The 24,938-nt window shown below is 35.9% G+C and overlaps 4 protein-coding genes across 5 annotated transcripts; 2 read left to right on the top strand and 2 right to left on the bottom strand.

Annotated features, from left to right (window-relative positions):
* Positions 1 to 88: 88 nt before the first annotated feature.
* Positions 89 to 3,110, bottom strand: LOC144567766 (low-temperature-induced cysteine proteinase-like). Its single transcript, XM_078317942.1, has 5 exons — positions 2,611 to 3,110; positions 1,407 to 1,642; positions 1,170 to 1,310; positions 583 to 1,044; positions 89 to 373 (listed from the first exon to the last, which is right to left on the bottom strand). The coding sequence occupies exons 1-5, from the start codon at positions 3,071 to 3,073 to the stop codon at positions 275 to 277; spliced, it is 1,401 nt and encodes a 466-aa protein (XP_078174068.1). The 5' UTR covers positions 3,074 to 3,110; the 3' UTR covers positions 89 to 274.
* Positions 3,111 to 10,267: 7,157 nt separating this feature from the next.
* On the top strand, positions 10,268 to 13,480 carry LOC144567847 (putative phytol kinase 1, chloroplastic). Its single transcript, XM_078318044.1, has 7 exons — positions 10,268 to 10,576; positions 10,662 to 10,729; positions 10,998 to 11,129; positions 12,037 to 12,152; positions 12,701 to 12,815; positions 13,038 to 13,213; positions 13,383 to 13,480. The coding sequence occupies exons 1-7, from the start codon at positions 10,325 to 10,327 to the stop codon at positions 13,391 to 13,393; spliced, it is 870 nt and encodes a 289-aa protein (XP_078174170.1). The 5' UTR covers positions 10,268 to 10,324; the 3' UTR covers positions 13,394 to 13,480.
* Positions 13,481 to 13,968: 488 nt separating this feature from the next.
* LOC144567838 (uncharacterized) lies at positions 13,969 to 18,475 on the bottom strand. 2 transcript variants are annotated; one of them, XM_078318031.1, is made up of 7 exons: positions 18,265 to 18,475; positions 17,893 to 17,989; positions 16,913 to 17,433; positions 16,439 to 16,489; positions 15,895 to 15,993; positions 15,305 to 15,445; positions 13,969 to 14,677 (listed from the first exon to the last, which is right to left on the bottom strand). In XM_078318031.1, exons 2-7 carry the CDS (start codon positions 17,966 to 17,968, stop codon positions 14,546 to 14,548), a joined length of 1,020 nt encoding a protein of 339 aa, XP_078174157.1. In that variant the 5' UTR covers positions 17,969 to 17,989; positions 18,265 to 18,475; the 3' UTR covers positions 13,969 to 14,545. The 2 variants fall into 2 exon arrangements, with proteins under 2 accessions (XP_078174157.1, XP_078174147.1); XM_078318021.1 differs by having other exon boundaries at positions 17,893 to 18,000; positions 18,265 to 18,447.
* A 309-nt stretch (positions 18,476 to 18,784) lies between these two features.
* Positions 18,785 to 24,809, top strand: LOC144550655 (uncharacterized). The gene is made up of 7 exons (XM_078298639.1): positions 18,785 to 18,975; positions 19,164 to 19,225; positions 21,386 to 21,695; positions 22,934 to 23,175; positions 23,283 to 23,400; positions 23,790 to 23,848; positions 24,238 to 24,809. The coding sequence occupies exons 1-7, from the start codon at positions 18,859 to 18,861 to the stop codon at positions 24,560 to 24,562; spliced, it is 1,233 nt and encodes a 410-aa protein (XP_078154765.1). The 5' UTR covers positions 18,785 to 18,858; the 3' UTR covers positions 24,563 to 24,809.
* The last annotated feature ends 129 nt before the right edge of the window (positions 24,810 to 24,938 follow it).

The following is a 24,938-nucleotide window of genomic DNA, read 5'->3' as shown; positions in this document are numbered from 1 at the left end:
TTGGGTAACTAATTAGAGCTTCATAAAATCTAATCGTCATGCATTCCCAAAAAATCAACACATCATTTCCCAAAAAATCAACACATCATTTCCCAAAATAAAGCAGAAGACAAATTCATTTCATATCAAATTGAAGATACAATATTGATCATTGATACATTAGAGAAGTTGTATGTACAAGAGCATTCCATCAATAGTAACGTGGTGCTACAATAATCGACTCTGTAAATCGGAATCCAAATAGAGGCTGATGCGCGCAGCGATAGCCTAGAAATCATTCCACAGCAATGCTCTGCTCAGACCTGGTCATTGAAAAATGGTAATTTGCCGGGGTGCGACGGAGTGCCTTGATTCCCATTTTATTTCCCTTGCTCTGCATTCAATTTTTATTATATATAAATTAGTATCTAAAATTTTGGAGAAATTAGAGAGCATATACATAGCCAAGGATCAAGGTTGCAAAACTAAAGAGTTAACCCACAGATTACTTAATACCAGTTGGACCAGTTTTTAAGTACCAATCAGGTAAAGTAATCCCATATTTCTTTCCAAGGAAACAAAAAAGGAGAGAAAATAACATACTATCAAGCAGGTATTTTCCTTGGCATTGCAAACAGGGTAGTCACTCGGGCAGCAGCTAGTGCGGTCAGCGCAGCAAACAGCACTTTCCATCGGGCAGCATCCCCACCCAAAGCATTTGCGGCCCCACTGGTACATGCAGCAGCATGTGCTTCCGGCCGGGCAAGTAGTGTACTTGCTACACTTGACAGGCTCGGAAGGGGAAGGGGAAGGTGGGGCATTGCCAGGAGTCGGGGGAGGGTTGCTTCCTTTCTTAATAGGATATGAGGCCATGGAAGCGATACCACACTTGCCGGCAGAGGCAGCAGAACCCACGTTGCGTTGCATCCTGATATAGCCATTCTCGCCCCAGTGTGGGCCCCACGAGTTGCGAACAATCCAGTAGTCAACCCCATTCTCAGTGCCATAGCCCACTGCCACCACACCATGATCTAGGTCAGTTCCACAACGACCAGTGAATACACCCTGACAGATTTACAAAAAAAAATATATATATATATAATTAAGGATGGGTACTGCTAGAAGTGCTTCAAAATTTTGGAAGGAAATGAAATAAAAAGATCAATATTAATTATTAAATAAAGCCTCACAGAGCTGTAGAGCTGGAACTGGCGACCACCAGCCTCAATTGCTACACTGACAGGCTGTTGGGCCACTGCTTTCTTTAGCGCCTCCTCATCATTCTGTGGCACATCTTTGTAGCCGTCTATCGACACCACCTTGGAATTTTTCTGCCCAGATGAATTACACAATTAATGTTAATACCAACAGAGATCGATTGAACACAAAAGAAGAGTAAATTGCAATGTCAAATTCATCATAAGTACCCTGAGTATGTCGCACTTGCCGTCACGTGCAGAATAGGGATAGTCCTTCTCAGTGTCAATGCCACCATTCTTGACAATGAAGTCAAAGGCGTCGTCCATCAAGCCACCGTTGCAGCCCTGGTTACTGGTGCCGTCACAGTCGACAAGCTCCTGTTCTGACAGCGAGATCAGCTCTCCTGTCACTATCTTGTTTATCCCCTCCACAGCTGCTATTGTGGAAAATGCCCAGCAGCTCCCTGCATTTACCCAAAAATATATTAATTAGCACTATTTCACCACGCAAGTTTAATTTCCTGTGTGAGCAGATATTTTTTTTACAGTCACTTGGATTACACGAGAGGTGCTTTTGATAAATATATTTGTTCTTTTTGCCAGCGATTATTAAGATAATTATTGCCATTTTAAATTATGAGTCTGTGATATATTCTATGCTACCATTCAAACAACTAACAGTCTCAGCGACGTGTCATATTTAAGTATTAATTATTTAACAGAAGGTACAACAGCATTTAAAAATTATAATGATTGCTTTTGTCAAAGAAAATGGACTTAGCACGAATCTCAATGCATCTTCCGGCATCCGTCCAATACGAGATAAGGACAGGACAGGACAGGAGTCGTCGTCAGTTCCAACGGCGCCTTCGAGTTCAACCAAATCACGCGCGGTGCCAATTAAGTCAAGTATATTCCTTTTTTAGCACTATCTCTTTTCTCCATTCATTCCGAAACGGAGACGAAGGAAACCCCTATGTTCCGTTCTGTTCTAACGTTTATCCAAAAATGGACATGTACAGTTTATGGATACCGGTGAGCGAAAAAAGTTAAAAAGGGCCGAAAAACAAATGACCGAAAGAGTCCCGATAAAGACGAGGGACTTTTCTATTTCTCTTTTGCGTGTAGACTCCGGTGTAGGGAGTCCGAAAACTACCAAAAATTCAACCGCCACACCGAATTAATATCAGTACGATACCTTCAAATCCATAACTTGTGCCACACCACCTTCGTCCTTGCTTCGAGCGTAAGAAAGGTAATGAACGCAAATATAACTTGCGAGGGATAATTGCATAATAAACCTCAATATTATTTTTGTTTTTTTAAGGAGTTCAATTAAAACTATATTCATATTACAACAGCGCAAAAAATATATTTATTGATAAATAAAAGGACGTATGTGCAACAATTAAAAAAGAGAGAGAAAACGTACCACAACTTCCTTGATCTTTGACAGCAGCAACAGCGCCATGATCCCTCCAATCGATGGAATCAGGTAAAGCAGCAACACCTTCATGAGTTGCCTCTCCATTTGCTGCATGGTTCTTCCTCTCGAGCGCAGCACCACTTCTCAGACCAAGATGGCGCCTGAACTCCTCGTTGGTCATGTCAGCGAACCGGTTCAGCCCAAGTTGGTACGTGTGGTTGGGATTGGAATTGTGTGCATCGATGAACATCAAATTGTCTTTGAAGATGGAAAAGCGTTTCTCTTTCTCTCCCAATGCGTTGTATGATTTTTGGTGGCCGGAAAGCCATAAATGGAACAGTTCGCGCACTTCGGATTCAGCGCGGATTATTGGGTTATGATTTATGATGGAGAAATCGTGAGAGAGAGCGGTAGAAAGGGATATGAAGAGGAGGAATGGCAATGCCATGGATAGGGTTAGAGAATTCATTTTTCTTTGCTATTTTGGCTTTGATGGTGAGCGAGTTGGGACATGAATCAAGGGACGGTTTAAATAAGATTTGAAAGGGTGTGGGGGGTCGTTACAATATTTAATGTAACTTTTGGGGGGGATTGTGTAAAGTTACAATCGTTCAACCTTTTTTATTCGTTACCAATAGGCAATAGGAATATGCCGTTTAACACAGTTCTGTTAAAACATTTTTCTTTGCTCTTTATAGTTTTTTTTAGAAAAAGAAAGAAATTGATTTAATTAGCCATGCATGTAATTAAAATGCGAATAAATATATAAATATATATATATATATATATATATACGAGTTCGTTCTTATATTAGAAGTTAATTAGTTGACAGGCGTAGGCGTACGTATTTTGTGTTTGGTGAAAATATATATATGAACCTGGAACAGAAAGAGAAAGCGGTGCACATGCATGTCACCATGTGCAATTGTGCATTAATCAAAAGGGAATGTAACGAACGGGTTCTCACTTTTCGGCAATGTGAAATGGATTGAATAATGAGTGAATCTGTTATCTTCTTTCTGCACAGAAGAGAAAGTTACGACGTCGGTTACATCACGTACTGTAGACTAGAGACTAGAGACTAGAGTATGGTATTTAAACGGTGCGTTTGCTTTTCCAATACTTTATTATTAATATATAGAGGAGTGTTCAAATGCCTCCATTTTTTCATTTTTTAAAACTTTAATAACTCAAAATATAAAACTTAAAAGTCAAAATAAAACCGTTAGATGTCATCTATGTTATTTTCTCTATATGCTCATAAAAAATTATCACATTTCAATTTTGTTTTAATGTGAATCAATAAGTTCAAAAATCAACGTCTAGAAATCATCCACATTAATGCATTTTTTACAAAACTCTTGATGACAATCAAAATAAAATTGAAATGCCATAATTTTTTACATGTGCATAAATAAAATGACATAGATCATATCCAACGGTTTTATTTTGACTTTTAAGTTTTAAATTTTTGAGTTATTAAAGTTTTAAAAAATGGAGGCGTAATGGAGGCATTTGAACCCTCCTCTAATATATATATCTATATCTATATCTATATCTATCGACTATCGGCAATTCGGCATGATGATACATACGAAACGATCCCTCTTACCCAAAGCAACACTCTTAATTGCTGCCCAAGGGGCTAATTCTGAATTAGGAGTGAAAACGGTATTGATAATATTTTATTTATATTTTTAAAAATTAAATGTGGATATCTTATTTCTGAATATACGTGTAAATATGAATATGAATATGATTTTATATTTTAATTATCCATATTCAAATATTAGATATATATTATGAAAAAATTATGTTATTTACTATTATAAGGAGATAAATATTATGAACTTGGGTATTTTTTATATTGTTTTAATAAATATTCGATCAGATCCATATTTGTATCCATATCCGGTTAATATTCAATCTATATATGTATCCGAAAAAAAAAGATATAAATATGATTTTATCCCTTTTTCATCCCTACTTTAAATGAAAAAAAAAACTATTAATTGCACACTGTATAAATATAAAGAAAGAAAACTCTTATTATGTGCTTTTGTACATACAGAGAACAAATTATTTATTTATAATTAAAAACTCATATCTTCTCATAAAAAATTTATCTATTTATGTTCAATGAAGAGACGGCATTAGAAAATTGAAATAGAAAGAGTTAGATGAATAGATGTCATATAATTTCATTTTACAAGGAGAGACTAATAGTATTAATTTATGTAATAATTAAAAAATTTAATGGATAAAATAAAAACTTTCAATTCATAGAGATGGCTAAAATGAAGAAGGAGAATTTGATTAAGTTTGATCGATTAAAATAAAGGGTAAGTATGCGACATGCATACTTAGCAACCCAAAAACCTTTTTACTATTTGATTTTTCTCGAAACTAATCACCTTTCAAAATCTTCATACTTTGCAAATAAAACAAAATAATTTACCTTTCAAAATATTCATACTTTGTAAATAAAAAAAATTAATTTTTAAAAATATTATTAAATTTATACGATATTGTTCTGATATAACCGAATCAAAATTAGAGTTATTGAGATGTGCAACGACGAATTGGGAGTCGAATAAAAAATGCACAGTTGCAAGAAGATCAGAGATTGTCGGTGGAAACTCCATTGCTTGGAAATTGGAATAAGAGCAACCCACATCTCACTTCTACGACTACTTACGGATTTTTACGGTTCAATCAGATGCGACGAGCTGACCAAGTATAAACAAAACCATTCAAGTCTAACAATTTTTAATTTTACTTTGCAGCAGTCTCGTTTCTTCGTGACCTTAATAAAAAAAATATATATTTCCATTTACTTTTAAGAGTTTAATATAAAATAGTTGTAATATATCTAATATTTATGAACATCAATTTGATATTTAAAAAATATTATTTAAATTAGAAAATAAAATTGTTGAAACAAGTGTATCAAATTTGAATCTAATAAAATTTTAAATCGACGTAAATTTCGTCACTTATCTAAATAGTTGAGAGCATATAATTTTATTTTAAAAGGAAAAAGATTTTATTTTAAAATTTTGATAAATATTAAATATAGGACTTGGCTACGGTGCTATGGGTAGCTAAGAGGCCTCCCGTGCTACGGCTCAATATTCGACTTTTCAAAATTTTAACGGTCGATCCGAACCGTTCATCTTGTTCTCCATATTAATATGTGTTTGGAGACCAAATTTTACATTTTTTGGAAATTTTTTACTATTTTTTTAGATTTATTGAAAATCGCTGTTTTTCAGACAAATCTGGACCATAAAAAACAGCGATATTCAATAAATCTAAAAAAATAGTAAAAAATTTCCAAAAAATATAAAATTTGGTCTCCAAACACATATTAATATGGAGAACAAAATGAACGGTTCGGATCGACCGTTAGGATTTTGAAAAGTCGAATATTGAGCTGTAGTACGGGAGGCCTCTTAACCACCTATAGCATATTAGCCAAATCCATTAAATATATATTTAAGTGAATCCAATGCTAAGTAAAAAATGGTAGACATGAATAGTGAAGGAAGTAAATTTCTCACGGGAAAGCGTGCGGTTCGTCCAGCCGCCTCGGAACTAACAAACCCAGACTGGTCCTCAACTGGATTGGATTTGAATCACGTTATGTCATAGGGGCTCTCACAATCCCCTACAGTAAACACATTTTGTGTTTATATCATAACCTTCCGATCAGAATCTACTTCAGTCCGATTATTTTCCGAGCAGATCGGACGGTGATGATCGAAACTCAAAATATGAGTTACTTTAGGACCGATTTCGTCTGGCAAAAGCAGCAAAACAAGTATGCAGGGCCCACCCACGTGACTACTGCCTCTGCCTTGGTGTTGAAGATGCAACAGCCAACAGCCAACGGCCAACGGAGAAATCTTAATTTTAACACTCATTCATTTAGGTGCGTTTGGATCGTGCAAGGATTAGTGCAAGAATAGCGATTTTTGGGTTAGTGATTGAGAATAGTGCTAACCCAAGAGATTCAAGAATAACACTAACTTTGGCTATTCCGAATTAGTAGAAATGTTGTTTGGATTGTATGTTAGGAATAGCAAAGGCCAGCGGGTGCTAAATCGCTATTCTTGCGGGTGCTAAATCGCTAACCCAACGTTTTCACGGAATAGCGGAATAGAGCTAATCCGGAGCTATTCTTAATCTTCGTTTCACGTTTGGATGACCCTCTTCTGAGAATAGCTCCGCTATTCTGAGAATAGCTCTATTCTCTGAGCATCCAAATGCACCACTGTTGTAAAAAAAGTCCGTTTAGTCGGTTGATTAGTAATTGACGATGATTATTTTTAGGGAGCACCTAGCTATCCCCGTAATAATCCCCCATTTATCTTCCAGTCATTAACTACTTAAATAACTACTAACTACTTAGGGGGGCCACTTACCATTTGAGGACCATCTAATATTTAAAAAAATTTACAACTGACGCGCGCAAGTATTCATATATAATGCATTAAGTATTCATCTATAACACATCAAGTATTCATACATAAGATATCAAGTATTTAAAAAAAAAAACTGGACACGTTTTTAGAGGTGGTTTTTTTTTCTCCGTTCAATGTAATCAATATTTCTTACGATCGGTGAGGAATTTTGCAAATCTAAAACCACAAATATTTTATACATAATTTTATCTTTCAAATGAGATCCATGATGAAATATTTTCGAGTTGTCCGTTGTACAAGTATTCATTCTTATCGATAAAGTATTCATCCTCACTGTGCAAGTGCAAATAGAAAAACTTAACACATCACTCATCCATCTTTTACATGTTTTTAGAGATGATTTTTTTTTCTCCGTTCAATCTAACCAATATTTCTGACGATCTGTGATGAATTTTGCAAATTTAAAACCACAAATATTTTTTACATAATTTTATCTTTCAAATGATATCCATGATGACATACTTTCGAGTTGTCCGTTGCACAAGTATTCATATCTCATCACGCAAATATTCATATCTCATCGTGAAAGTATTCATCATCGTCGTGCAAGTGTAAATACAAAAACTTGACACATCACTCATCCATATTTTACACGTTTTTAGAGATGGTTTTTTCTTCTCTGATCAATTTAAACAATATTTCTGACGATTTGTGAGAAATTTTGCAAATCTAAAATCACGAATGTTTTCTACACAATTTTATCTTTCATACATGATGATATACTTTCGAGTTATCTGTTGTACAAGTATTCATATCTTGTCACGCAAATATTCATACCTAAGATATTAAGTATTCATTCATACGCATTGAAGTATTCATTCTAAGACATCAAGTATTCATTCGTATACATCTATTTTTTTCAAAAAAAAATTTATATCATTTGTTAGTACACAGTAGCATAATTCATCATTAATAAAGTTTTATTCTTTGCAAATAACTCTCTACTTTATGAGGAAAGAGAACATAGACATGAAAGAGATTAATTTCATTCACAGATACAAAAATATTTTGATACGGTTGACAGTGGTGGATCTGACCCGACAGAGGCATGCTCAAGTATTCATTCATACATGTTGAAGTATTCAATCCCGGCAGAGGCGTGCTTGATTGGGATGAAGTGATGGATGATCTCCGGCAGAACGTCCGTTGGAGCGGGAGCTGCAGGCATAGATGGAAAAAATGGAGGCGGAGGCGGAGGCGGAGGCGGAGGCGGAGGCGGAGGCGGAGGTTGAGGTATGAGAGGGAGGGAGCTTGTCGTATTTACTATTTCGAGGTGGGAGAGGGAGAGGGAGAGAGCTTATCGATGGAAAAATGGAGGCGGAGGAGGAGGCGGAGGTGGCAGAGGGAGGTAGAGGCGGAGGTGGGAGAAGAAGGTGGAAGTGAAAAAAGAAGATGAATGTGGAAAAGAAAGAGAAAAAAAATAAAGGTTGTTAGAAATGGTAGTTATAGTTAAAATAGAAAGTTAGTTAGTTGGGGGATGAATGGGGGATGGATAGGTGGGGGATATTATAATTACCCTTATTTTTAATCACATACCGTTATTTACAACACTTATACCTATGTAGACTGAACAGAGAAATTATTATTATTATTATTATTTTTTCATTTCTCCATAAAATTTAGCTCCATAGTTGCAGACAATTAGAAAGGTGCTTCTCTGGTGAAAGATGTGAGAGTAGAGCGGGACAAATGGTTATGGCAAAGTATGTGGTCATTTTAGGGGTGCAAACGGATCGGATAGTGCTCAACCCATATCCGTATCCGTATTTTTTTTTCGGATACGGATACGGATCGGATAGTAACCAGATACGGATCGGATATTAAACGGATACAGATACGGATCGGATATTTTCGGATACGAATACAGATACGAATATAATTCGGATTTCTAATTCAAAATATATATCTAATTAACTTGTTACACCATTACAAAATATATATCTGATTAACTAAAATTCACCAACATAACTATACCTTTAATTAAAAATACCAACACAAAAGATATTCTAATACAAAAGATAAATAGACACAAATTTTTTTTCTCAAATCTTAACATATCCGGATGGAATATGCTAGCATGCTATGCATAGCATAGAACCCCTCCATGCAACGGCTCGGATTTCGAGTTTTCAAAATCCTAATGGTCGATCCGAACCGTTCATCTTGTTCTCCATATTAATATGTGTTTGGAGACCAAATTTTACATTTTTTAGAATTTTTTTACTATTTTTTTAGATTTATTGAAAATTGCTGTTTTTTATGGTCCAGATTTGCTGAAAACAGCGATTTTCAATAAATCTAAAGAAATAGTAAAAAAATTCCAAAAAATGTAAAATTTGGTCTTCAAACATATATTAATATGGAGAACAAGATGAACGGTTCGGATCGACCATTAGGATTTTGAAAACTCGAAATCCAAGCTGTTGCATGGAGGGTATCTATGCTATGCATATCATGCTAGCATATTCCTATCCGGATATCCGAAAAATTAAAATATCCGGATCCGGATAATTATCCGTATCCGTATCCGTATCCGATTCCGAAACTCAACCCGTATCCGTATCCGAATCCGCATAAAAAAAATCTATATCCGTATCCGAATCCGCAACTATCCGTATCCGAATATCCGAATCCGCAAAAATTCGGATACGGATCCGGATTCGGACGGGTAATATCCGACCCGTTTGCACCCCTAGGTCATTTGCAATTATAATTGTTAAATTTTGACTAAATGATGAATGTTGAATAAATTAATTTAAATATAACTAATTGTGACAACATGATTAGTTTATCTTTCGACATTTTAATTAGAACACAACACGATATGTGTATGTCAATTAATGGTCTCTAATATTGATATGAAAGTGTTATGGTGGTGGATAATAGTTAAATTTGGATATAATTTTAATTTTTATCCTCTATTAACATTTGATGTTCATCGAAATTATCATTATGTAATTATGAAAATAGTAACGTCCGAGGAGGCGGAGGTGTAGGTGTAGGTGTAGGTGTAGGTGTAGCACTAGCAGCCTTTAGGCATTTGCAATTTTCTCTCCTCTCTTTCTTTTCAACAAAAATTTGTTAAATTGAATTTAAATTAAATTACGGTCCAGGTGGACCACATCTCAAGTAGGAGTAGAGTCTACAGATCAGGATCACAGATCACTAGAGCTCTATTTTGTTAACGAGAGAGAGGGGAAGAGTGAGTGAGTGAGTGAGTGAAGAGGAGAAGAATGGATTTGGTGGTGCCCCATTTCTCCTCTAATCTCTTTTCGAACACAACCATTTCTCCTCTAATCCCTTTTCATTTTAATCACCTCTCAATGTGTCGCTCTTTTGCTTTGCCCCACTTCGGTAGACCCGTTGTACGACTGCGCCACACGGCGGCTTTACAGGATGCGGCTGCCACCGTTGCAGTCACGGCTGGTGCTTACGTCCTCGTCTATACTTTCGACAACCTCACTCGGCGCCAATTCATCCAGCAGGTCTCAATCTCTCTCTCTCTCTCTCTCTCTCTCTCATCAGTCTTCTACTCAAATTGTTACTCATATTTTGTTAATTGAAAAGCAGAAATTGAGCAGAAAGATTGTACATATCTTATCTGGAGTTCTTTTCATGTCTTCTTGGCCTATATTTAGGTAAATTAAATTAAATTAAATTAATTAATTAATTGCAACTCACCTGGTAAATGCTGTATCATGACAGACAAACATATTATATATTTGAGCGTCAATTGTATACAACATAGTTAAACAAACCTACTTGGCTAAATCATTTTTATTAATATATAACACTTCAAAAGAGGTTGTGCATTAATAGGTTTTGGCCTCAACCTGCCAGTACCATTACATTTGGTTACAAATTCTCAGATGACCATCTCAAACAATGTTGGTACATAAACTGCAGTTCTTCTCCTGAAGCACGGTACTTTGCAGCTGTCGTACCTCTTTTGAATTGCGCAAGGCTCATCATTTACGGTACTCGCCTTTTTAAAGACGAGGCTCTTATCAAATCTGTTACCCGTGAAGGCAACCCTGAGTAAGCTTTATTTATTTCCCCTTTACATATTCACAAAAAGTTCCACAGAATATCTATATTCATGAACAGATTGTAGAAAGCACCTGTTATTCATATTTGCAATAGTGAAAAGTGAGGGGTTTCCATTCAACCTTATGTCGGGGCTTTCTGTTTGTTTTTATTTATCATTTATATTTGACAATGGATAATTCTAGTGTACATCCAAGCTACATCCAAAATCATAGCCATTGATTTTTAAAGGGTATATCCGTATATGAGTCATATTTTAAATGAGTATTTTATTCAAGGAAAACAAAATTTAGATATCGGTAATTTTTTTTAAGCGTGCATTGATCATTTTTAAAGGATAAATCTTTGGTAAAATGCATTTATTGGTTCATGCCTCCTAAAATATACAACATGCATTTTTAGAATTTTTCAGAGGAGGAGCTTAATTAGAGCTTTCACGGAAATCATCATAAGAGCTATTATGACCCGTCTACTTAACCTTCGTTCCGTATAACTTGAATCAGTATTCTTACAAATTTCCTTTTTCTTTTCTCAGATTCACACTTTTTTTTAATTCGCTCCACTTGTCCCTATCTAATTAAGCTGCAAAACAAAAATAGAAACTGCGTATCTATTTTCGTTATGCAATTTAAACCATTGATTGTATTATAGAATTGGATGTACAGTAAGTTTTAAATGTGCACTAGAATCATCCTTGGACAATAATGCCTTTGCTTTTAACTTTTCAAAACAAGGCGCAAGTCATTTTTGTGTTATACTTATAGGTACTATAACCGTGACTAGGTGCCACAAAGACCTCTCGGTCCTTTTTTGTCTTCCTTTTCAATTTTTTTTTTTAATTTTGTAGCTTAACCGACATATAGGTAAGTTTCATTTTCTTTTTATTTTAATTCTTTAGGGAATTGTTGCGGGGCCCCTTGTATTATGTAATGGCGCTCTTGCTTTCTGTTTTGGTATTCTGGCGAGATTCTCCTGTTGGGATTATTTCTTTATCTATGATGACGGGTGGTGATGGTAAGTACCTTGTATCTTTTTATGTTAACTTGCCAACTGGTACGTACCACTTCAATCCTGATTGGTTACTTACCATACACATGCCACACTGGAATTGATTGCACAATTAAATTTCAAACAAAAACAAGCAAAGAAAAAAGCATGTCAGGTTGATTTTGCATCGATGATACCAGACCATTAGTACCTTACTGGAATAAGGCTCGCCAAGCAATATTGAACATTTAATTCTTGGACACCTTGTATCTGCAACTTTTCATTGGATTTATCATATTCAGAGATAATCTACTAAGACCATTAATATGATCATGGAGTGTTTTTCATTTTTCATTTTTTTATGATTTTTTTTTTTTGATAGCTGTCAAATACCACCAGCTTCAATGTAAAAATATCGGTCCTTGTTAATATATTTTGTTAAGTATTTTTAACTTTCATCTTGGAGAAGACGGGTCAGGTAATTTTTAGAAATACTACAAAACGATAATTTAATTGGGTCTACAGGAAAATTGACATCCATTTGATATGAAACTTTGTTACTTGTCATTTTCTAGGAGTTGCTGATATAATTGGAAGAACATATGGTTCAACAAAGCTTCCATACAATAGAAAGAAGAGCTGGATTGGGAGCGTTTCGATGTTTGTCTGTGGTTTTCTCTTGTCAATAGGGTATGTCTATTTTAAATACACACCAGTTATTATTGATCATATCCTTGTTTTTATTATTTAATCTACATGTACAACTCGTAATGATATCTCTTTAATATCCCAATGTCCAAATTAACCCTGTGACCACCTGCAACCTAAGTTTCTGCGATTTTGAATTAAGTTTAGGACTAAATTTGTGTACGATATATTGAAAGAAACTTCATGTTATTATTTCTTCCCTAGGATGTTATACTATTTCTCAATCCTTGGTTACCTGCATTTGGACTGGGATGAAGCAACTCTTAAAGTGGCCTTGATATCAGTTGTGGCTACATTGGTGGAATCTCTTCCGATAACAGACGTGTTAGATGATAATATTTCCGTCCCAATTGCAAGCATGTGCACCGCTCTTGTTCTTTTCGGCTAGAACGGTTCTAGTTAATAATGTTCATTTATTCGAGATATATTTATCAGGTGACTTTGATGTGTATAAATAAGTCAATAGTAGTATTCAATTGATCAATTTTATTTGCATTTTTCTGATAAAATGTTTTTTTGAGTTTATATTTGATGAAATGGCAGTGTACTCCGGTTTCTGATTCATGATGTGTTTGTATATTATCAGTATTTGAGACTTGTAAACAGTTGAAGATCCCAAAATTGCCAAAAGGGGTACCCACATGAAACTCTTTTTGTTTGATTTTTCAGAATTAACACTTGAGAACTAAATTTGATAATTTGAAATAAGTAAAATCATACCAGCCTTAAATTCTCTACTCGGACCTTTAATATGTCCATTTCAGGCTTATTTCTATGGACACTGGACATATCTGGACAATTAAGCTTCAGTTTTTGACTTTTTGTTATAATTGAATCTGCTATTTTTAACAATATTATTTTCCAACAAAAAAAGATGCTCCATTCACTGCTCAGTCTGATATGACCTATATTGATAGCTCTCCTCGCTAACCCCACTCATAATTCAATTGAATTTCGGTCCCAAACATAACGCAATTCAAACACAAATATAATTCTATTATTTGAAGATGAACACGTCATATTATCACAAACAGATGCCCAAAAAACAATCGTACAAATTTAATTAACAGGGTGATGGAAATATAGATGCATGTACGAAACATATTGCAAGTAAGACAGGCAGAGTACTAAAAAGTGAATAGCCTTTTACTATATTAGAAAGATAGCGAAGATAACATTACTAATGAATCTATGAAAGAAATATTTGAGCAGATCAAATTTTGATTCTAACAAGACACTAAAAAACATTTCCCAAAACAAAAAAATCTTCCAACAAATGGAAATCCTTAATGAGCTTCTTCTTAGAACCATGGAGAGTTACCTATTTTTATATGCTCCTTTCAAAGCTTGGTATTAGCATAGATTTACAAAATAGCCCTCAATGACTGAAAGACTAATGTTTATTTCATAAATTAATCCTTGCAAGAGAGCTATTTTGACTTACGAATTATGAGAAAAGAATGGATCGCAAAATCTAATTTTACATAAGCCCCTGAAAATCTGACTATTACACACTGAAGGACAATAAAAAATATGGCACATTTGAACCAATCTACACTACATATTTTCAGGGGTTACTATGCAAGTACCAAGTTTCCAGTGGCCAATGGTGAACTCCACATGGTGCTAGCACAAGAAAGCATCAATTACGACTTAGATATCATATAGCACATATTACATTGTTACAAAACCCTAAACCTAAGCTAGAAAGCTTAATCATCTAGGGCTGCAGCTTTACAAATAGGGCACATATTTTTGTGAGAAAGCCATTGTTTGATGCATGTCAGGTGAAAATCGTGCCCACACTCAAGTCGACCAATCTCAGTCCCTTTCTCGTACTCCTCCTGGATATAAAATTAAGTCCGTCATGATAGAGCCATCAGATGAAATCCATTGGGAGACAAACCAATGTGATCAAACCATTATATTATATGACCAATTAGAATTTGACAGGTTCCAAAGGACCCAACTGAGGCGAAGCCCATAAATAGTTAAGAAAGAAAAAACAGAAATCTAAACCAATATTTGTTACTGTTATTTTTGGGTCTTTATACAAATTATTATGGGTAAAAACTGTTATTGAAATGTGGCAAATTATTATGGGTCTTTAGAAAAAGCTGATCAGCTAATGAACATGAAGCAAATACCAAATGCAATTTTTCTAATTATTGAGCTGTTTCAGTAACGGCAAGAACCAGTACAGACAAGCTGCAATATAGGTCAGTGCCGGCTGAAGCAATAACTAAATGTGATTGTTCTATTTAGGTGCTGTTATTAATAAATTATTACCAAATTACTCAAGCATAATTCACTGCTAAACCACAACGGGAAAGTTTTTGTGTCGTACAATTACCTAAAAATACAGAGTACCAATCTTTGCTGCCCCCGATTAGATTCCAAAAAGCCCAATAAAACACAAAGCAGATAAGCATCAAGGGGTACAGGTAACATAACTACTGGTACAAAAATACCTGACAGATGCAGCAAGGCTCAATGACAGAATCAGATAATTTGGAAGGAACAAAGATGCTTTGCTTCAGACAAGTCATCGCCTTTTCTTCACTTAGACCTGTGTTAACATTCCCAATCCTCTCCTCCAATGCCAACAACTCCTAAAATTGGAATAAGATAAAATGAGAGTCGAAACATCATCTCCTCCAGTGACCAAGTAACATTACCCAAGGACAATATTTTATTAATAGCACAAGAAATTATTAAATAGACAGATACGCCATACCCAGTCAAGTTGTAACAAGTATGTATGCAGTAAATGTCTAAATCAAGAATTATTCCAGTACTTATCACTCGTTTCTATTACTATTTTATTATTTTCACAGGCTAATCAGGGCCTAAAATCTACTTTGGTCCAGTAATGAGAAAATATTATTATTCTATTCCTTTGTGTTCAAAAACTTTTTAACCCCACCAACTTCAATTGAAATCACCAAGGTTACACAATAAAATTATGGAGCCTCATTACCTTTCTCTCATCTCATGCCCACAGCCCCCTCTCTTTTCATGTCGCTTGATTATGATTCGTTAACAAAAGAAATGAATGTACCTCATAAGACATGTTATCCACATCAAGCCTCATATCTCTGTGCCTATCAAACAGACTTCCTCTAGCCATTGACATTACTCGGTGCACAAATAATAGATCCTGTTAGAGAGAGTAAAAAAAAAAAGCGGGGATAAAACTAGCCGATCAGTTTTAATTTATGAATTTCAATTCTCTTTCTACTGCTTATGAATTATTGTAGAGCTCAGAATGACTGTAACTGGTACTGAAATATTTTCTAAATTTGGGTGCTAATAATGATTAGTAAATGTGTAAGAGAAAGGACTTGTGTGTAATATTGACACAAAAACTATACTTTGTAACATCAATCAGTATAGTGCCATACTAAATGCAGCTCGTTTCTCGGAAGTTCAAGTTTTCTTTTATTTATTTTCCCTAATGTATGAACGTTCAGGACAGGACATACAATATATCTAACAACTATTAGCACCAAAATGAAATATTTCAATACCAATCACTGGGACAATACATATGTTTAAGGCCTTTTCTTCCTTTTTTGAGGTCTATCAAAAGTTAAAAGCCTTACCTCATTTCCAACATTATCTGAATTCCTCAGAATATCTAACACATTTCTTAGCTGTTGCAAAAAGAAAAAGGAAATAGTTAAACAAAAACAAAGTTAGTTTAATACATTATAACTGGGCCTTCTAAGAAGTCATATGAACAGCATCAAAGAACGCTAATTTTGTAATCAACATAACTCAAGTTTGCCTCAATTAAGTTACAAGTGAGCCAAATTTGGTCTCAATTACTGATCAACCTTAACCAATTTACTTAATCCTAGTCATCTTCAAATAGCAAAAAGAATAATAAATAAATAAAGATAACTCTGCTGTTGGAGGGGGAGAGGGGATTAGCATGTACTGTACATCTGGTAAATAGACACTATTATCAAACCCAAACGCTACACCAACATCAAGTCTTTAAAAAAATTAAAACCACTATTACGAGATATGAAACAACAGATAAACAAATTAGTAAAAAGTTACATCTATTGTACCTCAGAGAGAACCCGGCCTCTCTCCTCACTCCTTTCTCTCACTGCCACAAGAGCCCGCATCAGTGATGAATAGTCCACGTCCGACCGGGACCATCTGTCTCTCTCTCCCTCCCTCTCCCTCTCCCTATCCCTTCTACTTTCTAGGGTTAGGGTTTGCCTCACTGTTCTTTCACTGATATCGTCGTTAGGTTCTTCTGGATCCCCTGGCAGGTCAACCATGCCAGGTGAAGGTAAACGGGTCAGGGTCGGTGGGTCTGTAGAAGGCTGGTCAGAATCAGACCCGTCATCTTCAAGTTCGATTACAAAATAATTAGGTCTAGTGCGGGTGCTTCTGACGAAATTCTCTGTTTCTGAAGTATCGGGATTATTCATTGAGGCTTGTTGACTATTTAACGAAACATCTGTTGTATTATTGCTATTATTATTAGAAGATGATGCAGGAGGGGAGGTATTCTTTCTCTTACGCCGATTTTCTTGGGGAGGGGCAAAATGTTCATTGTCGGCAGAGCTAGATCCTCCACCTGAAATTATAATTCAAATTTATATATTGTGTTCTTCAAAGGTGCTTAGAGATATAATGATTTCATTATTGAATTACATGCAATCCCTTGCAAAAAGGGAAGTATCATATAACATCCTTTCATGATGTGGTATTTGGTAAAGACTAAAGACTTAATTTTTCAAATCTAAAAATATGTCTTTTCCAAAAGAGGAAATACAAGTTGGGTACCCACAAAATTTAGATCAATAGAAGCCAAAAAAAAAAAACTAATTTTAGTTAATTAATTGACTTTAGCTGTGTAAATTGCTTATTTCAGGCAGTGAAAGAGATAAATTACCATTTAGGCAATTAAAAAGTTAAACGGTGACTTGAAAAGAATAGCAGAATTTTGTATAACACTGCAGAGAGTTGGAGAGTACATGTACAGCACTTGCCAGTTTGAAAGTAGAAAAGCATGAAAGGGAAAGAGAAATGAGACCTGGTAGAGTCATAGCAGTTCGGCTTGAGGTAGACCTGAGGTTATAAGTCATTTCAGTGCTCCTATCACCTTGCATTCAGATCAAACTAAGAAATACCTGGCAAAGGACTTAAAAATTAAGAAAGAAAATTAGACAATAATGAAATTAAGATGAAACAAAAGACGCCTAATCTTTAGGAAAAATCTGATAAAGCTGAATTCAATTCAATCGCATCAAGTGATAGTAGGTCTAAAATCTATCAATCAATCTATGGTGATAGTAGGTCTAAATTCGATCCGATTGTTGATAGATTTGCGTGTTGGGTGGAAGAAGGAAGAGTTGAATGAATCGGAATTGGGAATTGGGAATTGGGAAGAGAGAGATGGACTGACCTTATCTCAGACGATTCTGCCTTGCTTGTTGTTTGTCTGCTATATGGATTCTTCAGTTCAGATTTGATCTCATTGAAAGGTGGATGCGATTGCGATTCATTGATAGCATGATAATGAGGTAGAGGTAGAGGGAGAGGTAAAGGTAGGTTTCGCTAATTAAGACAAGGAAGATGAAGAGAGATAATTGAATTGATGCTCTCTCTCTCTCTTTATCTCTCACCTCTCAAATAAACAAACAGGCTTCTCTGGGCCGTCTGGGCCGTTCATTACACTATTGGGCCATCTCTCAAATACAATACAACATTCCAATTTATTGAAGGTCGTTGCCTAAGTTATTTGACTCAAAAAAAAAAAACACACACACCTCCCCAAGTTATTGAAGGTCGTTGCCACAGTAAAACCCTGAGGCGCCACAAAGAAAAACCCTAGAATGCCCCTATCCTATTAAAAGCCCCAATCGGCCCAATCCCAACCCACTGCGCGCTCTCTCTCTCTCTGTAGCAAAGGAAATATTTGACTCTGCAATTTTAATTGTTTCGGGGGTCCTTTTGTATAATTCCTTCAACTCTCTCTCTTTACTTCTCATAGATTTGAATGGAAGTAGTGCGGCGAAGTGAGATGGCGACGGAATCTAGGGTTAGGGTTTTGACCAACCTCATGGCGGAGAGCCTCGTCGCTGCTCAAGCATCTCTCCTCTTCATGCTTCTTATGGTACCTTAATTTTCATCTCTCTTTTTTTTTTCTTTTTCTTTTTCTTGTTGAATAGTAATAGTAGACTTGTTCTGTTTAGCTGTCAGTTGTCAAATCAGGGGATGTTAGCAAATCTGTGCTTGTTAAATTTTGTAAATATATATTTTGCAAATGTGATTTGTGTTTCTTATAAAGATAGATATTTGCAGGTAGCATCAGTGCAAGTAGATGCCAGTATTATATCTTTTGAAGAGCCAGAACCCATTCATAGGTACCTACATTCCATTCCTAATATTCTTTCTTTCTCACCTTGCTCACTTGTCATTTGAAGAGTCAGAATATTTGTGCTGTTTTGTTCAACTGTTTTATTACTGGATTGTATCAAGTATCAATGAAAAATTTAGCCTTTTTTTTGGGAGAATTTCATATATACCACTCAAAAACTGTGTAATTACGTATTCCCCCCTCTAAATTCTATAATTACGTATTTACCATCAAAAATTTCAATAACTCACATATTCACCCAATTAATTAAAAACCAAAATTAATTAAGTTTAATCTTGTATAAAATATGATTAATCCCTCCCTTCTCCTTCCCCTTTCTCTTCCTAAGTTCCAAACTTCTTTACATTTTATATCTTACATTTTTATTTACGGTGTTTCAAATATCAGCACAGACCTAAAACTACTAAACAACACCTCAAGCTCTTCATTTCACAATGCTCCAAAATGAAACTGATACAGCTAGAGACAGTCAACAAATTTTCTATTTCACATCATGAAGTCATGCGAGAAGATACATACTTGATTGCATAACTCACGGATTTGTAAAAAAAATAAAAATAAAGCAAGAGAAGTCGTATTTATCACTCACTTCATAATATGGAGAGAACATTGCACCAGAATTTTCAGAGAACGCAAATCAAAGAGATATCGGCAGAAGAAGTACATGTGTCAAGGTCATATCTGAACTAATCGATCTGAGCAGCATTCTTACTTTTTATTATTGGTTTAAGTATGTTTTCCGTTTAATTTATGTTTTACTCCTTATAGGTCTCAATTAGCGTGAGATCGATTTTTCTACTAATGTTAAAAGGTTCTAGTTCAGAACCTGGACCTATGTAAGCCTAAGCGTTCAGTATAGAAAACAGAGACTTATCTCTGTTTTTGTTATAAAAAAAACACTTCAAGCCCTTTCACCTCCGATCCTCCGTGCCAATTGAATATCCTAAGGAATAATCATAACCCTCCTGGCATGAATGGGACAGAGATCGGTATCCTCGAACAACCCAACTAAATACGTCAGCAGCCTCTTGAAACGCCACCATGGCCGAGCTCTGAAACGAGTGCCTCGGTTATTTTTTGGCCTGACAAAAGTGTTCCATCAAAGGTAGCCCAGCTCCAGTGATCCCCATAAACATACAGCCCTTCACTAACCCTCAAGAGTCGAGTCCCTTCCAATCTGATTCATTGGCGGAGTTTGATCTGGCTGGGCGAACCTAATCCAGCAGGTCCTTAGTCAAATGCCTCCATGAGCCAGTCACATCTGACTGAAACCAGCCGGTCAATTCTTGTACCACCTCAGCCATAAGTCCCAATGAAAGACACCGGAACCAACACCTTTTCTTTAGGTGCTTGAGAAGAGGCCAGTGGGCCACATTGGTCACAATGAACATTTCTTTCACCATGCCTTTACCCGACCAGTTAAGTATGTGAATGGGTTCAGCTATGGGTGCCCGATCAGCCGAGAAATATAAGCAAACGATACTTTGAATCATGGTTTTGAAGCTATCTATGCTGCATTCCATATTTGTGTCCAAACACTTGAGGGAGGAGCTTCTTTGCCTCAGGTTGCTCCACGACTACAATTATACCAAAATCAGTGGTTATGGCCTCACCAAAGGCTAGTGTGACAGTGCCACGGTGTAAAAAATCTGTTGAGTGTCTCTACCTGTATCAATTTCGCTTTGGAGCATTGTAAAAAAAAAGGGCTTAAAGTGTTGTTTAGGAGTTTCAGATCTGTGCTGATATCTGAAACACCATAAATAAAAATGTAAGATGTCAGATGTAAGGAAGTTTGTAACTTAGGAAGAGAAAGGGGAAGGAGAAGGGAGGGCTTAATCATATTTTATATAAGATTAAAGTTAATTAATTTTGGTTTTTTTTGTCAGAAAGGGTCATTGTCATTGTAAGTGGACCTCTGTGTATAGGTTCATTTTCCCTTTAATTCTCATGTGCTTGACATGTTAGCACGTAATTGAATCTCATTGATATCTTAACTGATACCTTAATACCATTACACTTTATCTGAAATTGCAATTTTTAGTTGTGGAATGACAGCAAAAGCAAAACACTTTTCTCTGTTTTTACTTTATCAAACTTGCAGAAGGTTAAAGAATTTTTTTTTAATTATTATTATTATTATAAACAGGAAGCTCAACAAGACCAAGTCGGAGACAGTTGAGGAAAACAAGGATGATGATGACGACGACGACGACGAAGATGATGATGATGATGACGAGGAAGGTGGTAATGATGATGAGGATGATGACGAAGATGGCGAGGATGGTGATGACGATGATGACTCTGATGATGACCAAGAAGCCAATGGAGGGGATGATGAGGACGACGATGATGATGATGATGATGACGATGATGATGATGATGGTGATGAGGATGATGAGGAGGATGACGATGAGGATGATGATGAGGAAGAGCAACCTCCATCTAAAAAGAAGAAGTGATGCTACTACTACTGTAGCATCACTTTAGGTAGACAGACAAGTAGTTTTTTTTTTATAGTGGTTGGATTGGATCTATCATCTGTTTGGTTAGGAATTTGATAATTTGGTGGCCTTGTTTTGGTATCTTGATTTATGTCAATTCATTATTGAGTTGATGGTGACTATGTGGAAGTGAATTGATTGTATTTTGTATTGTTGGATTAATGTTAGACATTTAGAGGAATTGTTGGGTGTTTTTTTGCTGATTTAAGGAATTGTTGTAAGATTAGTATTGCCTTTTCAGTGTTGACTTTGGAAGTCTTCATTGATTAGTTAGGTTATGTAGATGTAGTACTAATGTAATTGGGCAGCGTAAAATAAGATTTTGGTTCCCGTCTGAAGGAATGGCAAAATATTATCACTTTCTTTGTTCCCGCCCGTTGAACAGAAATTATATTTTTGTCCAAGTTACTCCGAACGAACTCAATACAAATACAAATGAAATTATTATTATAGAAATTGCAATTATTTACTTTTGTAATTAGGATTTAGGATGAAGAAGCATGTTCATTCCGTTGTAAGGTAAGGATGCAATGCAATGCAATTGCTTGCTAATTTAGCAAATGATGATGCATGGCTCACAATCACAATCACATGAATAGTTTGTTATTTTTCATTATAATATTTTCGTTTGCGGGTTGTATGATTTTTACTGTTTCAATTATTATATTAATATAATATTAATTAATTAATTAATTAATTAAAAGACTCTTCGCTGACTTGGAATCTTCTCCGTCTGATTCGCTTTGCTGTTAAAAATTCTACTATATACGAAGATCTGATTCGTCCAGTTTGAAACGAAAGTCCCAACTCCCAACAGAAGATCTCAACTCATCAGTGATCAGTGGCGTGTTACGCGTCTATATATTATATTATATCATCCGTCCGTTTAATCGGATCATGATATCCTCTGAGATTGAGTTTAGATCTGGACCATCCGATTAAAATCCGGATTGTGATCGGACGATCCAGGGATAAAACTCAAAATAGATGAGATGAGATGAGATGAGATGAGATGAGATGAGATAGGAAGGACAAAACAAACCAGCAGCAGAGCAGAGCAGATGCGATGCTATGCGATGCGAGTACGACTGAGACTGAGACTGACCAAGTAGGAACCTGGCGATGTGAATGTGATCCGACCTCGACCTATCGACCTAGATCCTCAACTCAACTCTTGAGGGAATATGGGATAATGGGAGGGTGGGAGCCACTTGTCAGTAGAACAGATAGAGAGATTACAGAGCCACCAACAAAACCCTAGAATTTATAAAACCCTTCAAAACCCTAGACTGCGCACACCTCTATTAAAAGCCAATCAATCAATCAAACAATCAATCCAGCCTCTCCAACACCAACGCGCTGCGCACACAACACCTCTATCTCTATCTCTTTCTCTTTCTAGAGCGGAGCGGTGCATCACTCTTTCTTTAAATACGTACGGGATTCCACCTACCTTTCTGTCAAATTTTTGCCTTTTCTGGGGTCTTTTCTGTATATTTGCTTCAATTTTTCTAATTTAGTTGTCGACAGAGAGAGAGAGAGAGAGAGAAGGATGGAAGTACAGTGCCGAAGCGAGATGCGACCGGAAACTAGGGTTAGGGTTTTGACCAATCTCATGGCCTTCGCTGCCCAGAGCTCTCTGCTATTGACGCTATTCCTGGTAATTTTTTCTTACTTGGATATTACAGTATACCAGTAATTTTTTTTTCTCTTTAAATTCTGCATTTGTTTCAAAAGTTTTCCCTTATATGAGTTGTTAGGGTTGGGAGGACACAGAAATATTCAAATTTGAGAAGAAATCTGGATAGTTTCCAACTTCTACTATGTTAAATGACTTAAATCTTACTCAAGCAGGTTATTAAGCTTAAATAATACATGGTACCAGGGGGTTCTATTTTGTGTGTCTGTAGTTGGGGTTTTAGGGGGAAAGGCTGCTGCAGATCCGTTTTCAGTTTTCTTCACTAGAGTACATAGGAGTTTTAAATTGTGTGCTTTGATTTGCTTATTCTTGGTTTGAAAATGAATTTTTTGTGTAAATTTAATTCACAGATAGCATCACTGCAAGTCAATCTAGGTATACCCTTGGAAGGGCCAGAATCAATCCATAGGTACATTTTTAATTCTTTATGCTATCTGGAACAAAAGAGCTGTCTCTTGCTCTCTCAGAATATTAACTTTTTGTAGTTGCCTATTTGATACAACAGTATTGGTTCTTCATGGTATACTTTAGGAATAGCCAATTGTTTAAACTTAAAAAGTTTGAACTGATTACGTTGGCCCCTTGTTTTGTGGAACCCCTGACAGGTGTCATCAAGCCCTTGCTTTGTCCATATTGATCAGAACCCTCCAAACCCGCTTCCAGTTGCAATCCAATCTATACATCTGCTTGTAAAAATGACTTCATCTCGAATTTTGGTGGAAACCCATGTAAACAAAATTATTTTTGCTTTTTTTTTTTTTTTTTTTGGTGGATTAAAGGATTTGATGTTTCTGACAGGCAGCTGAAAGAGACCAAGTCAGAGATGGTTGTAGAAAACAAGGATGATGACGAGGATGGTGACGATGATGAGGAAGATGAAGAGGAGGACAACGAAGGTGGCAATGACGATGATGATGACGATGAAGATGCAGAGGAGGGGAATGACGATGATGATTCTGACGAAGACCCAGAAGCCAATGGAGAGCGTAATGGAGAGGACGATGAGGGTGACGATGATGATGACGACGATGATGATGGGGATGATGATGATGAGGATGAGGAAGATGAGGAGGAAGAGGAAGAAGAAGAGGAAGACCAACCTCCTAAGAAAAAGAAGAAGTAAAAAAGAGGTGTTGTAGACAAGTAGGAATTTGATTATATAGGGTTGGTTGGTTGTGTTGGTTAGAGTTTCTTTTTGGACAGGCTTGTTTCGGTGGGTTGTATGCTATCAGTTATTTTTCTTGATGTTGTAGGGTAGACGATAATTGCAATTTGTATGGATATCAGCTCCGTAGTTTTCTTTTTTCCTTGAATGCTGTTGAATATGTTCTGGAGCTTAATTGTACTGTATTTAATTGTTTTTGAGGTTCCTTTTTGTTCTTCTTTTGCTCTTTTTTTTTTTTGTTCTTCTGGACCTTCTGTTGCTTCTAAAATATGAATTATCAAACTATGCCATGTAATCACTTTATTGTGTTTTAGTTATGGGATGGAATAGTCTG

This window comes from Carex rostrata, chromosome 2 (genome assembly GCF_964058835.1).
Source record: "Carex rostrata chromosome 2, lpCarRost1.2, whole genome shotgun sequence".
Classification (NCBI taxonomy): Eukaryota; Viridiplantae; Streptophyta; class Magnoliopsida; order Poales; family Cyperaceae; genus Carex; species Carex rostrata.
The sequence above is the reverse complement of the archived record's forward strand: the minus strand, read 5'-3'. Positions and strand labels throughout refer to the sequence as shown.

Excerpts from the sequence above, each read along its gene's own strand:
- LOC144567766 (XM_078317942.1), bottom strand. The coding sequence starts at position 3,073 with ATGAATTCTCTAACCCTATCCATGGCATTGCCATTCCTCCTCTTCATA. Across the intron at positions 1,643-2,610 it reads CAAAGATCAAGGAAGTTGTG|GGAGCTGCTGGGCATTTTCC; the intron begins GTACGTTTTCTC and ends GGGTAAATGCAG. Across the intron at positions 1,311-1,406 it reads GCAAGTGCGACATACTCAGG|AAAAATTCCAAGGTGGTGTC; the intron begins GTACTTATGATG and ends TCATCTGGGCAG.
- LOC144567847 (XM_078318044.1), top strand. The coding sequence starts at position 10,325 with ATGGATTTGGTGGTGCCCCATTTCTCCTCTAATCTCTTTTCGAACACA. Across the intron at positions 10,577-10,661 it reads GGCGCCAATTCATCCAGCAG|AAATTGAGCAGAAAGATTGT; the intron begins GTCTCAATCTCT and ends ATTGAAAAGCAG. Across the intron at positions 10,730-10,997 it reads TCTTCTTGGCCTATATTTAG|TTCTTCTCCTGAAGCACGGT; the intron begins GTAAATTAAATT and ends CATAAACTGCAG.
- LOC144567838 (XM_078318031.1), bottom strand. The coding sequence starts at position 17,968 with ATGCAAGGTGATAGGAGCACTGAAATGACTTATAACCTCAGGTCTACC. Across the intron at positions 16,490-16,912 it reads GAGGCCGGGTTCTCTCTGAG|CTAAGAAATGTGTTAGATAT; the intron begins GTACAATAGATG and ends TTTTTGCAACAG. Across the intron at positions 15,446-15,894 it reads TGGATAACATGTCTTATGAG|GAGTTGTTGGCATTGGAGGA; the intron begins GTACATTCATTT and ends TTCCAATTTTAG.
- LOC144550655 (XM_078298639.1), top strand. The coding sequence starts at position 18,859 with ATGGAAGTAGTGCGGCGAAGTGAGATGGCGACGGAATCTAGGGTTAGG. Across the intron at positions 18,976-19,163 it reads TCCTCTTCATGCTTCTTATG|GTAGCATCAGTGCAAGTAGA; the intron begins GTACCTTAATTT and ends AGATATTTGCAG. Across the intron at positions 21,696-22,933 it reads CTCCATCTAAAAAGAAGAAG|TGGGAGGGTGGGAGCCACTT; the intron begins TGATGCTACTAC and ends AATATGGGATAA.